The sequence below is a fragment of the Epinephelus fuscoguttatus genome, linkage group LG6 (genome assembly GCF_011397635.1).
Source record: "Epinephelus fuscoguttatus linkage group LG6, E.fuscoguttatus.final_Chr_v1".
NCBI lineage: Eukaryota > Metazoa > Chordata > Actinopteri > Perciformes > Serranidae > Epinephelus > Epinephelus fuscoguttatus.
Window position 1 is genome coordinate 10,495,512 of NC_064757.1, and position 15,166 is coordinate 10,510,677.

The following is a 15,166-nucleotide window of genomic DNA, read 5'->3' on the forward strand; positions in this document are numbered from 1 at the left end:
CTTGCATGTACGGAGCCTGGGTTTGGTTGAAGGTGGCGGTGCTGTTTGGGCTGAGAAAGCCATGTGTAAGTAAGGTAAAGGAGGTTATTTGGTTGGTGTGGGGAGCAGTGAGACCTGGCATTAGGGGAGTGTCTCTAGGACACCAGAGATCACTGTCTAACCTCCTGGAGTTGTCGTGGAACCAACTAGACGAATTACTGGTGAAAGGAGGTTCCCACCCGATGACCCCAAAGACATGTTAGTTATCACTGCTCACTGGTCTGTATAGTTAAGTCTTGCCATAATAGTTTATCATAGGGCTTAGGAGGTTATTCACTGAGTGCTGATCCTTTCTCTAGAGCACAAACTTCTTGTGTTTATTTGAATATTTACAATCAAGAAACACACACGCATACAACAGACAGAATCATGAGAATAAAAATCTTTATTAGTGTTTTATGAAGTCTGCATAATATGCCACACGCCTGAGAAGCTTATGGTCAGAAAAAAAGAACTGCTCTATCAATACCGCCCTCTACTGGTAAAACAACTGCGACATCTACTGTACTGACTGCTTTGCAAAAAGATTACTGTTAAATACACACATACTGTACTACTGTTATGTATATGTACGTCTGGTCCACGTCAGTTTTTGTAATGTATTTTTTCACATTCATATGTTGTAGGCCAAAGATAAAAACAATGTAACACTGGACCCTAACACATGGTTCAGTTCCCCAAATCCAAACTTCACTAGGTGCACTTAAAGTACAATCACTAGTGCCATAAGGTAAACACATTTACATCAAAAAGAAGGTGGTGGGGGCCACGTAATGACAAGAATGGCAGAGTTTAAGCTAATAAGTCCTGTTGTACATACTGTATTTTATAGACATAACAAATACAATACACACATTAACACAGAATGTCCTAGTGTGCAGGCACATTCACTCTTCTTTTCTCATGGAAGGAAAACCACTCTCCTCCCATGTTTCTGTAACATTTTAAAAGCCAATTGTATCTGGTTGACCTTAACCCGCTTGACGAAGCACCAAAAGGCTACAAGAGGTCACGTGTGTTTTTCAAAATAAATGAAGAGATGACTGAATGAATGGCCATTACAAAGTTTTACATGCCTCTGGAATCATTACAACCGTTACAGGAAAGTAGATTTTGGCTTTCAGGCAAATCTGTTGTTTTGTGTACTTTAAATGCACCAGATTTCTTTGGAAAAACAAAGGATAGAAACAGGCTACACATTATGTGGGGCAGTGAGGTTTTTGTTTTTGTTTTTTTTGTTTTTTTTTTACCAAGACAAAGAGCTGCAATTGGAAATTAATTCAAACTAAACCTTTTGGGTAAAATGAAGGAATGATCCATGCCCTCCATGTCACTTTAGAAACAGCTGTGGTCTTGAAAATATTACTTTAATAGAAAGTGAACGACAGAAAATTTTAAGTATATTTATATATAAAAATACATGAGAATACAAAAAAGTAGCAAAACAATGGGGATATAGGCTAAAAACAGAATGAATTCATTGATACCTTCAATTTCTCCTGGTGTGACGTTTAATGCTTCACCTTGGAGAGCCCCGGGACTCCCAGTGTCGAGTCAAAAAGAAAAAAAAAAAAAAAAGCTTTTAATAACGGCTGATATTCTCTGGTCCCTGCCCAGTGCACCTACCTACATCTCATTAGCTTCCATACCAGGCTGTCCAATGTAAATCAACTAAACCAAGGACATGTAGAGTGCCATATAATGACAAAGAAATAAACTACATCCAGATAAAGTTTGCAGTTTGTTTGGGGGTTTTTGGAATTACTTTTTTTATTAACTAACATTCCTACTTGTCCATTAAGAAGTATGTCTTATAACGACACACATCGAGAGTTACAAAAAGGGCCTTTCTGGCAAAGTCAATTCAAATTTCATAAACACATTGTGGCGTTTCCTTCAGAGGAGAACGACCACCAAGGCCATCGTTTCTTCACCAAGCCACCTCCCCCTGACAAAAGATGGGGCCAAGTTTCCCAGAGAAAAGTAAACTCAGGTTCAGAACAATGGTTGGGGTGGGCTGGAACAAAATCATTTTTAGCATTCAAGCTGGTGTTACTCATACAAGCAATCTTCAATACTGAGAAACTATTCACAGATATTTTTGGTATTTCCCCTACTTCCTGGACTAAAAACCAATATACATTTTATTTGTACCACAAATAGATCTAATATTAAGGATTTGGGGAAAAGCAATTTAACAAGGTGCATGACATAGATGGGTAACAAAGTGCCAAATTTTTTACTGAAAAGTCTGTATGTGTATGTGTGTGTGTGTGTGTGTGTGTGTGTGTGTGTGTGTGTGTGTGTGTGTGCATTTGTTCTTTTGTTTGTGTGTGACGTAAAAGAGGGATGTGGAACTGGGCCACAAATACTATGAAGAATGGTACAGAAAATTCATTCTGTGGGGGGGTTCCATTTTTTTTTTTCATGAAAGGACTCACAAGTTTAGAATTTAATGATCATGTAAGGGGCTGCGTTTTTTGGGGGGCGTTTCTTTAGCTGTTTAGGACATACTGGAGCAGCGTGCAGACGGGGAACCCATCTGGGTCAGAACCTTGTCCAGCCACTGCAGGGGACCATTCAAATGCAGCTCGATCCAGCAAGGAGTGCTTGTTACAGTCTGCCGCCTGGAAGACAAAACAGTACATGCAGGGGTTAAAGCAAGAAAAAATTGTGTGCGTACAATGTGGAGCATGGAAGATTTATGTGCCTGAAATCTTGGGGGGTGGGGGGGTCTTGGTGTTGCGGTCACAAAATGAAGAAATAGAAATGTATGTGTTGCAAAGGAACGTGTTTATTATCAAAACGAACAAAAAGATTATAGCTTTAGTAGTTACTTTTCAGATTAAACTTTTATAGCATAATGAGTTTATAGATAAAGATTAAACTTTCAGTGGTTACCAGACTTTTTGACTTATAGCTCCTACATCTCTTTTTTGCCTTGGTGCTATTTATTTTTAGAAGCTAAATCATTTAGGCTGTTTGCAAAATTGTATTGCGCTTGATGTGAATTAAACAGGCAGTTATGTCAAAATTTCGCCTCTGGGCAAGCATGTCATCATTGAAATGGATCATATAATGTTGTGGTGGTGACTTTAAAACTTCAGCATAGAGGATTTTTATTGCAGCTTTCGTTTCTGTCTGGTTTCTGTTACCTTACTTTCAAAATTACCGCTGGCTTACCGGAACCTCTCCCGCTCCATCTGTGCTCTGTCTCTCAATGTGACATGATGTGAAAGCATGCACAGACATCAGTGTTGATTGGCTATCACTTGTGATGTGTAACCAATCAGAGGGGGCTGTAGGGACATTGTTACAAAGCTCAGTGCAGTGGGGATTGCAGGCAGGGAGGGAGAGGCTGTATCAGAGCCAAAGGAGCGAGTTTTAAAATACATTTATTTGATTGGTTATCAATGAAAAAACGTCTGATGCCGATTATGGTAAACAGTAGGCTGTGTTCCCTCGCACACTGTGCGCCTAAATCATTTTCCCGGTTCACACACATATATTTTTAGGGGCAAATAGGAGTGAAATGCTCACACTGCAGAGCACTTCTGCCCGTGCCGGACAGAAACTTCGCCACGCCAGAAATCCATCGCTGTGCCAGAGAACTTTAACACCTGTACATGTTAATATGAGAGGCCTGTGCTGATGTAGCTTTTTCAGTCCTTTCAACTGTGACGTATCATGCTTCATGCTTCTTTTGAGGTTTTCAAATGAAGTTTTGAATGTCTGTCCTTAGATCAAATTTAGTAAGTCTTTTTTTTAATTAAATCGACTTTCTTTAATAATGAAATGTGAATCATCGTGCTGTTATACTGTTGCTCGACCTTCCTGTTAATAAAGGCACATGCCTCCCTTTGTGTTTGGCAAGAAGAAGAATAAACACTTTCTTGACCAAAGTGAAAATGTGGTTTCTAAAAGACTTAACGCCAACAAATATGGATTGAAGCAGAACATTTCATTAGATTGAAACATTGTCTGAATTACATGAGACAGAAACAATCCTGAATCACATTTTTCCAATAGTATAATACTAATGATAGTTGTGTAGCCAGACATGCCCAAAAATAGAAAGAAAAAAAAACCCAGCTAGACTCATGTCAAGTCTTCAGTCCAAGAGCATAATGTATAACCCTTCTGTTTAGATTGAGTTTGTAACGCACCTAACAAATAATCCCACTAATATCAGGGTTTTTTTTGTAAAGCAGTAAATAAAGGTAGTAAAAGTGAATGGCCCATAAATGGGAAAGGAAAAATCCCATCAACTTCATCTCAACTACACCAAACAAAAATTGAAACCTCACGTTGCTGGCTGGTTAACACAGTAGCTCTGATGACCTCACTTTTGTGAGACAAAGTAAACTGCTATGATAATGAACCAAACAAACTTGTAATAAAACAGACAGGAAAACTTATCATACAACAATATGAGCTCACTAATCAGGGTTGCTCAACATTTTTAGCTTTTGCAGCTTCACACTAAAAACGTCATTATGGACATTTTAGCAACTATCAGAAATAAAAGAGGGCTTTGTGTCCTCACTGAAGCCCCTGGCCAAGTGATGCTTAGTATCATCTGTACTGTTGTGCGTACTTCTTTCATCCTATTACTTTTGTGAGCACAGGTGGTCTGTCGAGAACCAATCAAACATTACAAGAAAAAGAAAGCTGGACTCAGTGGCAACTGAAGATCAAACCATATTCAAATAAGTGAATCCTGTGGGGAAATATTTCTAATGCAACTAAAAATCTCCTAAAATTTAAGATATACCATAAAAAAAAAGATAAGACTCTTTAAGAAGTTGTATGACCTTCAAATTTAAAAATCTAATTTAGGCAACTGGGTAACTGGGTATGGCTACTGAAAGCTGTGCAATGGTTGATGCACTTCCTTTCTGCCATAAATGGAGCCTTCATTTTACCTGGAGACTGCAGTGGAATTGTATAGGGAGAGCAAGGCTTACAGCAACCAATATGAATGCAGATGGTGACATTATTCTGCAGCCATTACATCGTGCAATCAACATTTACTTCATAGTGGTAAGTTAAAGCAAAAACCTTGTCTATTTCCATTTCAGCTGAAAGTTTCAGATCAATGTTACACATCTTACGCTATGACAGAAAAACAATCTCCACTGGTAAAAACAGTTAAAATTAGAAATATGTTTTTCAAATGTTTGATATCATCTTAATTCAAACCTGTGTAGCCACCATGTAGGAATTAAGCTGTTCATTATAATATAATTAGCAGTACTGACCTGTACTCGGCTCCCCAGCCTTTGACAAAGCTCATGCGGATGGTGCACATCCTGGTGAGCTGGTAGACAGCCTCAAAGCCCTGGTTGACTGACTGAGCCAGCAGGGCTGCAAATTCCTGGTTGTTGAAGATTTTTAGATTACAGCCTAAATGGAACAAAGACGTAAACAAGCCAGCAGTGAATGTGGGTTTTCACAGTGATTTGTAAGCCTTGACATGCAAAGTTGAAATTTGGCCTTTGGTTGGCAGTGGTCTGTCATTGTGTGTCTGTGGCAAATTAATGCCCAGAATTTTTGTGGTGTGTTTGGCACCATGGGCTCTAGTTAACCTCAACCAGTAGCGGTTAGGTCACATGGGCATATTTAATTAGAACCAGTGGGTGAAAACAGGAGCTCTGACTGGCTGTTCTTCCAAGCCAATAAATGATTGCACTTGTATATTATTGTTTTTATTTCCTTTTCACCTTCAAGCAAAGCGTAACACTGCCTTTTTTAATCAGACACACAGTAAAGTAGCACTCCACGCACATGGTAACAGTTTAGACTTGCTGTCAGAGTGTCACAGTGGTGGAGAACTAGATTGTACTGCAGAGGTGGTTTAAGGGGTTTCTATGGACACTGCATTAGATACGTTTTTTTTACCATGACTCTGGGCCCCATTAGAATATTTTGTACCCGATATGAATCACACCTGACAACAGCTGCCATCCACCATGAAGGAGCAAAGTAAAACATTTGCCAATAGCCAACAGCATGTGGATCTCTATATTAAAAATACATTTCTGGTGATTTATACCTTCAAAAATCTTAATTCTGGGTATATTATGCCTTCTTCAGCATCCACTTCACTTAAATGGCAAGAGCTCCATATATTTATGCCCTGAAGCTATCCACTCCGTCATTTTCTGTGTCCATCACTGACAATTTTTAACACATTTCCCCAAATGCTACACAAGTGACATCTTCAGCACCTTACCTGGAGGAATTTTACACACTGTTGCTGGATGCCAGCCATATCGCTGGTTGCAGTTTGGACTCTGGACAAAGATGGCGCTATCACTCAGGCACTCAGCAAATACCTCCCCTCCAATGTAGTAGAGTCTAACTCCTCTTCCTGTAAATACAGACATACAGAAGCTACAATACGAGATCTAACTTGAACAACTTGTGTCAATGTGTAAGAGTAGACGAGTGAAAGCTTAAACAAACTGTAAGAGACTGACAGCTTGTCTACAGATGATTAGTCGCTACAAAGCTACCTGAAGCTTTGCCATACCTATGTGCCTCCGGGTCATCTCCACAGTGGCGTTCCTGTTGACATTAGACAGCAGGCCCAGGCAGAAACGCTCAGAATTTGATGGATCTGTAAATCCGTCCACTGTCAGCGAAGGCTGAGAGGCGTGGAACGTCTCCCCCACACGCTGGTTCAGCTCGTAATAGGCTATAGAGCACCAGAAGGCTGGCTCAGAGTAAGTCACCGGCTGCAGGTCTACAATAGAGGAACATGTCAGTAAGGTTTATACGTATATGCTGATGAAAATACAGGCACTGCAAACATACGTGTATCTCACCAGGCGCCAAACAGCGATGTATTAAAACACAGGATGCTATAATGTTTTTTAGTCTTTGTATAGTTTCAGATGAGATTTGAATCTTACCCATGCTGTGATTGACAGGAGACAGAGTGCTGGGGGAGAGCTCTGCTGGAGAACCTGACAAAGGAAACAGTCAGACGTTAGTATGGATGGGTTCACAGGACACCAGAACACTGGTACCAGGTGGATCAGATCAAAGGCTTATGATGAAAGTGGTGGCTTGCAAAGGAATGCCATAATGATAGAGTAAACCTGATCAATTTGCATCAGACTGATGAATAGAAGGTGTTTACTGTTACCATAAAAAAGCCTCATCTGTACATCTTACATCTTGCTTTGATAGAGGATTGTTGTACAGTTCAAACTACAATGTACTTGATTGCATTAAGAACTAAATGGACGATGTACTAAACAATTAATAGCTTGCTGCTGCTATTGTGGTTATCATCAGCAGCACATTGAAGATGAAGAATTTGGAGCAGGCCAGGAAAGACATGGTAAATACAACCCTCAGAATATTGTCCACTGTTGTGTTAATGACTGTTTATCACATATGCACCCTCAGCAGATTTATTCCATGAAAACATACATTTGAATTTGATCTGGCTGGAGAGGTGAGGAAGGAAAGGAGACCGAGCTGCTAGTCTAGGGTACCTGTGTCCATACTTTGATTCATCTGTTGATCGCTGGCCTCCCCATCCTCACTGATGTAGCCTGGTGGAGGTGTTTCTGTTATAATCATGAGGGGAGGAAAAGAAAAGCTGTCATGTTATCATCATTGAATGTGGCTGTTTAACCTACTGAAATCAAGGAAACGTTTTTCCTGGAGTGATGTAGATAGTAAAAGTAGAGGAAATTTACAGCTAAACCCAGAGTATAGAGGAAAAAAACACAACATATACAAACTAGATATCATGTCACACGCTGCAAACTGGAATAACAGTACTTACACTTAAAACAATATCTATAACAACACCTTAAGATTTAGTTTAGCACATTATGTAACCTTTCGTACATTGGTCAAATATAATCCCTCCCATCCAGTGCACAGATGAACTCACCTGGTATATAGTTGTTTGGAGGTTCAATTCCTGCAGGAAAGTTTGTGTTCTCAGGTATGGAATGAGTGTAGTCATCCAGAGGTGGCAGCTCTGGCAGGATTTCTGAGTGTCTTGGCACAAGAACAGGAGGCAGCACTACGGTGTCGGGTAAAAGTGTCAGAGGAGATGAGTTAGCCTCTCATCAGTTAAATACTTTTCCAAAATAACTGTCAGTTTGTTTTGGACAATTTTAATGCAAATATATATATATATATATGTATTAAAAGGGCTTAAAGGGCCAGTGTGTAAAATGGGTTGAAAACAGTGACATCGGTGATCAAATTCTAGATTGCAGGGCTCACTCGCTCACCCCTCCCGTCGGGTAAATGACGGTGGCCTCGTAAGGACAAAAAGCCTCGCGCACAAATTTTTCAGGAGTAGGTCTATCTAGCGACGAGGTGAAGATTTATTTAGAAATCTAAACCATGTTACGATATTGTAATGAATCACTCATGAGCAGGAGACCAGAGGAGCATTCGGGAAAAAGGCCAGTTTATTTGAGCACTCCAAAAACTCCGGTAACACTCTAGGGGGTAAAAGACTCCGTCCCAAACTCTGACTCTTCTAGCGTAACAGACACACTTCCTACACACATACTCGTTTACCATACCGAGTGGGTATGCTCCACCAATCTCCAGCCCGCACACTGACTGACAGCGTAGCCGGTAAACAGAGCTCAGCTGTTTATTTAGCCTAGCAATATCTCCGGACTATAGTAGCTGCAATGGACGACTTTGAACGCGATTTTGAAGAGTTTCTTGTAGCGGCCACAGACCCAGAGCCATACCTGTTTGAACCGGAGCATACAGATGAGGAACTTGGATGCTGAGCGGGCGAGAAGAGAGGATGAATGCACAGAATGGGATTCGGTGCTACCATCGTTGGGGAGATATATCATCAGGAGGAAAAGCGCCGCAGAGAGTGCATCACAAGGAGTGAAGTTGCGTCTTCTTTTCCTCGCAGATGACGGTTCGGGTTCATTCTCTCCTGTTGCGTGGTAAGTGTGGTCCATTCGCAAACTTTATAATTAAAAAAACTTTTCACTACTCTCTATCGACGAACTACTAACACTCTCTGCTGTTTCCTCCTCCTTCTTTCTTCCTTCCACTGTCTTCATTGGTTCATTTATACACGCAAAACATGTTCTCTGGCTGGCTGGATTGTCTGCTCGGTCTGCCATACGTACATGGCGGCGCAAGATGGCGACCTCTCTAAAGCAAGGCCCTTGCTATATATATATATATATCAGTGTTTCCCATACATTCATTTATCTGTGGCGGTGCGCCACGAATAAATTATCTCCGCCACATATAGATTTTTCTGCTTTTGGCACTACCTGTTCGACCTCGCTCATAAACACATTATAATGGGACTCACTGTCTGTGAATGTAGCTTGTCGTTAGAGTTGTTCGGACCACCTATTGCACCGGAAGTCTAACTCATCATGTTATATTAGCCTGTGTCTGTATTAACATAGCTGGAAGCTCAACATGTGACATTAATTCACACTGTTAGTAGTGTTAACTGCAGTGCGAGTCCCGTAGCAGCTCGCCCCCGTTAATCAATTACAGCGGCTACACCGGCAACGGGAGCGGCGCGACAACCCTCTATTTTACACGGCTCTTCTATTTTTGTCACGCTATGCTCCCCTACGCGACCCTCCAGCAGATAAAAACTACATGAAAGAGTGTGCTAAACGAGCACAACGTGTTTTTAAATGAATAAACCATTATCAGAGGTGATATGTGATGATTTTTTTTTCATGCATTTACCCATGTTTATCCGTGACATTATATAAATGTCCATGGTGGACATTTGAAAGTGAGTAGATGACAAACAGTACAGTAAACTAGGTGGGAAATGCTTTAACATTTCATGCAGCCTACATGCAGCCTACATGCAGCCTCTCGGCTTGGCAAATGGTAAACAACCCTGCAGCCGGTGGAGCTCGTTAGTGACGCCCCCCGGACCACACCACCACAAATAGATTCCTGTCCTGTGGGAAACACTGTATATATATAAATAAAAGCATCATATAAGGCTAAGAAAACCAAACGAATTTTATTTTATAGCAATTATACACTTGTATAAACATATTAATGGGTAGAAGATTCAGATTCAGATTGACAATAAACCATGCCAAATATTACACACTGGCCCTTTAAAGTGAAATCTTAAACTGATCAATGGCTTGCTAAGGCAGAATGAAGCAAGTTTCACTGCAGATTCTAACACAGTCCGCCCCTGAAACTCTTAAAGGAATAGTTTGACATTTTTTTGCCTGGGTCCAGACTTTGGAATCCGCTCCCTCCACCGAGATCACTGATTTGTCTTGTATCATGACATGAAACGGTGATTTCTCAGTTTAAATTAAAAAAACAACAACAATTGAATGAGCACCACCGAGGGACTAACTGCGTTGTCAAATGTTGTCAAGCAATGCGCTGGAACCAAAGAAGAGTAATATAACACAGCACTTAAAACAAGACTGACGCTGCTATCAATGCTGTTCTAAATCGAAATGTCTTCTCAATATCGCCTGACATTGTAGTTTGTTTTACTTTGCTCCGCTACACTCTTAAACCATGGCAAAACAGGTACGCTGACATGGCTCCGCATCAGTGTAGACATAAAATGACCATAGATTTAGGCCGATACATTGGTCTCAGGTGATTGGTTCAGGGAAGTCAGTTGGAGTGGTCAGGCTGGAGATGGAAACGGAGTTCAACAAGTTGACAATTCTGTCTGATATCAGGCAATGACATTTTGGATGACAAACCTATTTGCTTTCTTGCTGAGAGTTCGATGCGCAGATTAAAACCACATCCAAATCTGTTTATTAAATACTGTATAAGGGTAAAGCCAGCAGTCAGTTAGCTTAACATAAAGACTGTTAACAGGAAAACAGCTGACCTTGCTCTGTCAAAAGGTAGAAAATATATGCCTTCCAACACCTCTCAAGCTTTAGCTATACAAGCTATTTCTTGGCAGGCTCACGAAAGGTAGTCATTGCACCCCAAACAGAAACCCCAGATAGTGAGAGGCTAACGGTTTACCCGTTTCCAGTCTTTATGCTAAGCTAAGATACCGGGCTGCTCACATTAAGCATACAGATGTGAGAATGCTATTGATCTTCTCAGTTAACTCCTAGCAAGATATCCCAAAATGTGAAATTATTCCTTTCAGTAAACAAAAAAATGGAACGATTAATCAGATAAAAAGCTATGCATCATAGACTGGCCCATTTTCAGATCTCTAAGGCCACCTTAGAATAAAATCATCACTTTGGTTACTGGGAAGTTCAACAAAATCGTAATGACAAAGATGTTTTAAAATATTGCTGCTTAGCATTCAGTTTAGCAATACAAGTCTCAGTGGGAGCCAACAGATTTAAACAACCATGCAACAATAACGCAGAGAGATACAAAGAGACGTGCATGTTTAGGTAACACTGGACCGAGTGATCTCACCTGGGGTCTCCACCCTCTGGTAGTGGTAGGGGTTGATGCAGACCTCATCCTTCTTTAGGTGGAAGGCATACTCACAGGCCTCAATGGCGCGCAGCTCGTGGTGGCTGTGGAGGTCTGGCCATCGCCACAAGCGACAGTAGATAACATGGGGAAGCCCCTTCCTGTGGGAGACCTGCAGGCGGCCATCCAGGGATCTGGTTGAACAGTAAACAGGAGATGGTGGTGAGATGGGCAGAAGGCACACAGGGAAGAGGGGGTGAAACATAATAATATGGCCAGGTAGGGGAGGGAGATGGAAATGGATTGGATTGAGTGGAGACGAGAATGAGAAACAAAGATGTTCTCAATGTCCGTCACCTCAAACATTGTAATGACAACTCTCCCACATCAAAGTTGTATGCAACACCATACAATAGTTGAGGATAGTCACCTGGTTTGGTCAGGGTAGCTGTAAAGGCCTGATGTATCCCACTGTTCTATCGTATTTGGTGTACTCAGTCCCCATATTTCAGAGCAATTGCTGCGCACAGAGAAAACAACAAAACAAAAACAAAAAACAAATGATAAACATGGGACATGGCTCATTCAGAAGTATCAGTATGGGTAACGTGAACACTAAAAGGCCTCTTTTATTAGAGTCGTATGACAAAATAAAAACATCAAATTCATTTTGTGGAAATAAAAGATGGGACCTTCAAATAAGAGAAGCCTTTTTGACAGAATTAAGGAAAAAAACATAACATGGAATCTGCTAACACACACAATGAGTGAGACAGAGAGCATTCTTCAACAGTGGCATTGCATCAAACACTTTTTCACTACAGTCGTTTATGTCAGAACTTATCTGGAGACATTCAAACTAACACTGAAGACACACAATGACACAAAAGAGGGAAAGGGAGAAGGCAACCTTGGGGAAAAAAATCCATTTTCAGACATTCTCAAAACATTCACAAGAAAATGGACAAAATATAAGAAATTAAAGAACTTGAAATGAAGACAAATGAGAGTTGTTGCTTCTGAATAACAGGACAATAACAAACTCTACATGTTAAATGCTACAAATACACAACAAAATGTACTACACTCAATTACTTTGGTGGGATCTCAACTACTATTCAAAATTACAATCGTCTGATTCATGACAGGGCAGGAAACCAACTTTTGTCCACCAGCCACAGCTGCTTGTAGATCCAGTTATCAGATATTTGTTCCTGCAGGAAACTAGGTGTTTAGAGTATAATCAATCTAAATGTTGAATGGGTACCTGCCAATGTAGCAAGCAGGATAAATGCTAAGCTCCCCAATCACAATTGAAACGCACCAACATAAGTATGGCTGGTGGCAATGCCCCAGTCTGGCATTATTTTGAGTTTGTAACCCACCCTCTCTTATGTAGATGTATCCTCTACATCTCCAGTCCTCTACAAGAAATTATTTCATTCAGATTGAGCCAGCCACTGTATCTCTACAAACATAACAGTGCGGCCTAGAACAATTCCCAGGCGATAACAACCAGTCCGCTATCTATAGACATACAAATAACTGACGTGGTACTTGGCGGCACATCAGTGAGGAATGACTCTGTTAACACAGTGTTCCCACTGAACATGAGTCTGGGCCATCAAGGCTGGCTGGCTGATAAAGTAAAAATCTTCTCTCACCCTTTTAATGTCTCTCTCCCCGTGAGTGTAATACAAACTATCTGACTGTACATGCAGTAGTAAACAAACAGTGATTTAATTAATTTTCAGCTCACCTTTTATGAGCAAGTCATGTTCTACTATTTTGCATCCCTAAATAAACTTTTTAGCATTGTCATCAGATTTACATTTGGTAATAACTACAGGAAATTATTGAAACAGGATAAAGAAAGGATAAGTGTAACATCAGCACCTACAACCAGCCCAAGGTTTCATGGTTTTATATTGTAAAGATGTCTCAACTAAACACACTTGCAGAGACACTGGTAACTGTTACAGCTTTTTCTCTGAACCTAGTCTGAACAGCAATCAAGTGTTGGACAGTATACCTGGGGATGGTGACACACTTGGTGTTGCAGTTCTGTGTGGTGATAGCTTTCTCCAGCTCATCTAGCTGGCCTGTCTTCTTTAGTTTCTTCACTAAGCTCTTCACAGCCTTCTCACACCATTTCTCCTCTTGCCCATTCTGTTCTCCACCGCCTGCTCCGCCCGGGCCGCTGGTCGACTTCTTCCAGCCCAACAGCCTCTTCACCACAGGAGGGGTGAATGGCAAGATGGAGGACATCTTAGCTGGGCAAGCCGGGAGTCTCCAGAGGACTCAACACAAGCTCTCACACACAGACTGAGGAGACCTGGAGCTACAGTTTGGGCCCTTGCTCTGATGGGGCCCCTCTAGTGACCAGTGAGTCACAGGGTGGAAGCCAGTGCTAGCAGGGTTTACTCAAAAGAGGTGGACACCTTGGGAGAGAGTCACACACAAAGTACATCATTACAAACAAAACATGGTATAGAAAAACAATCATGACTAGCATCATCAAAACAATACAAGACATGATGCTCATAACTCAATGAAATTTTAACTATTAAATAAAACAGCCAGATTGTTTTGACAGCAGCATCTTTAACGTTAAATAAATGTGTAATAAATTTCACCGAATACTTAATAAAGTTGAGCATTTGGTGAGTTGAGCAGGCAGAGATGTCCACTTGACGTTAGCTTGTCACATACACTGCTCGACATCCAGACTAGCTAACATGCAAACTTATAAAGTTAACACACGGGGTGTGCCTCATACTGACGCATTATGCGTATAGATGCAAATACGACAGATACTAAAATACATACTGAATACCACAAATGAACGCTGCTAAATGAACATGAACAACGAGAGTGTTTTGTGAGAGGCCCCCCAGTGCTAACACCAACTGGCTTGGAAGGCCGGCTGCTAGCTACCTGGTAGGGGGGCCTGCTTTACTCAAATCACAACAATAAGTTCACTAGCATTAGCTTGCTGAGTGACGAGCAGCAAAATGCTGAAATGGTCTTAGCTAAAAATTAAAAACTATAGTTAACATAACTAGGAAGATCGGAGGGAATTCATGGAGAAGTCCCCATCTAGCTAGGTCAGCTAACGTTAGCTAGCTTAACCGAGCTAGCTGCCAGCTTGTTATCAAAAATCCTTTTGTTGTGATCCACAAAAAACCTCCTATGCGCAACAGTCAAGTCGCGGCACTTCGCTACCTAATGTCAGCTTGTCAAATAAACTCAGGCTATAATTAACCAAATGACACAAACTGTGGTTTAATGAATTCAAACACTCTTGTGTTTTATTTCAATGTAGCTATTGAATGTTTGTGACTTTTATTAATACACAGACACGGCAGAAAATGAGTTAGCATCTTGGACGAACTCTTCCAAACTGAGCTCTGGCTCCCGCTGGCTAACGGACCTACATCTCTCACACAAAACAACATGCTTCAAAGTCCAGAAAACAGCTAAAAGCAATTTGATAGTTACCCCAGTTTTAAAGTCCAAAGCTCCGCGTTTTGAGTAAAAGATGTGCACAGCCCTCTAAACACCTTGTTTACATAAAAATGCTTGAACTGTATTGTGCTGCGGCTAATTTTGACAAGGCTTGTGGGCTCCTCTCAAGTTGCTACCAGCGCTACTGAAGCTAGTTTGCTAGGTTAGGTAGACCGGAACAACAAAACAAACATGA

The 15,166-nt window shown here is 41.0% G+C and overlaps 1 protein-coding gene across 2 annotated transcripts; it reads right to left on the minus strand.

The window, feature by feature from the left end:
• Positions 1-406: 406 nt before the first annotated feature.
• LOC125889973 (mothers against decapentaplegic homolog 2) lies at positions 407-15,118 on the minus strand. Of its 2 annotated transcripts, none has more exons than XM_049578301.1 (11): positions 14,965-15,118; positions 13,496-13,904; positions 11,894-11,983; positions 11,464-11,657; positions 7,955-8,089; positions 7,560-7,622; positions 6,957-7,010; positions 6,575-6,787; positions 6,275-6,412; positions 5,301-5,445; positions 407-2,666 (listed from the first exon to the last, which is right to left on the minus strand). In XM_049578301.1, the coding sequence occupies exons 2-11, from the start codon at positions 13,729-13,731 to the stop codon at positions 2,543-2,545; spliced, it is 1,392 nt and encodes a 463-aa protein (XP_049434258.1). In that variant the 5' UTR covers positions 13,732-13,904; positions 14,965-15,118; the 3' UTR covers positions 407-2,542. The 2 variants fall into 2 exon arrangements, with proteins under 2 accessions (XP_049434258.1, XP_049434257.1); XM_049578300.1 differs by having other exon boundaries at positions 7,548-7,622.
• Positions 15,119-15,166: the final 48 nt, after the last annotated feature.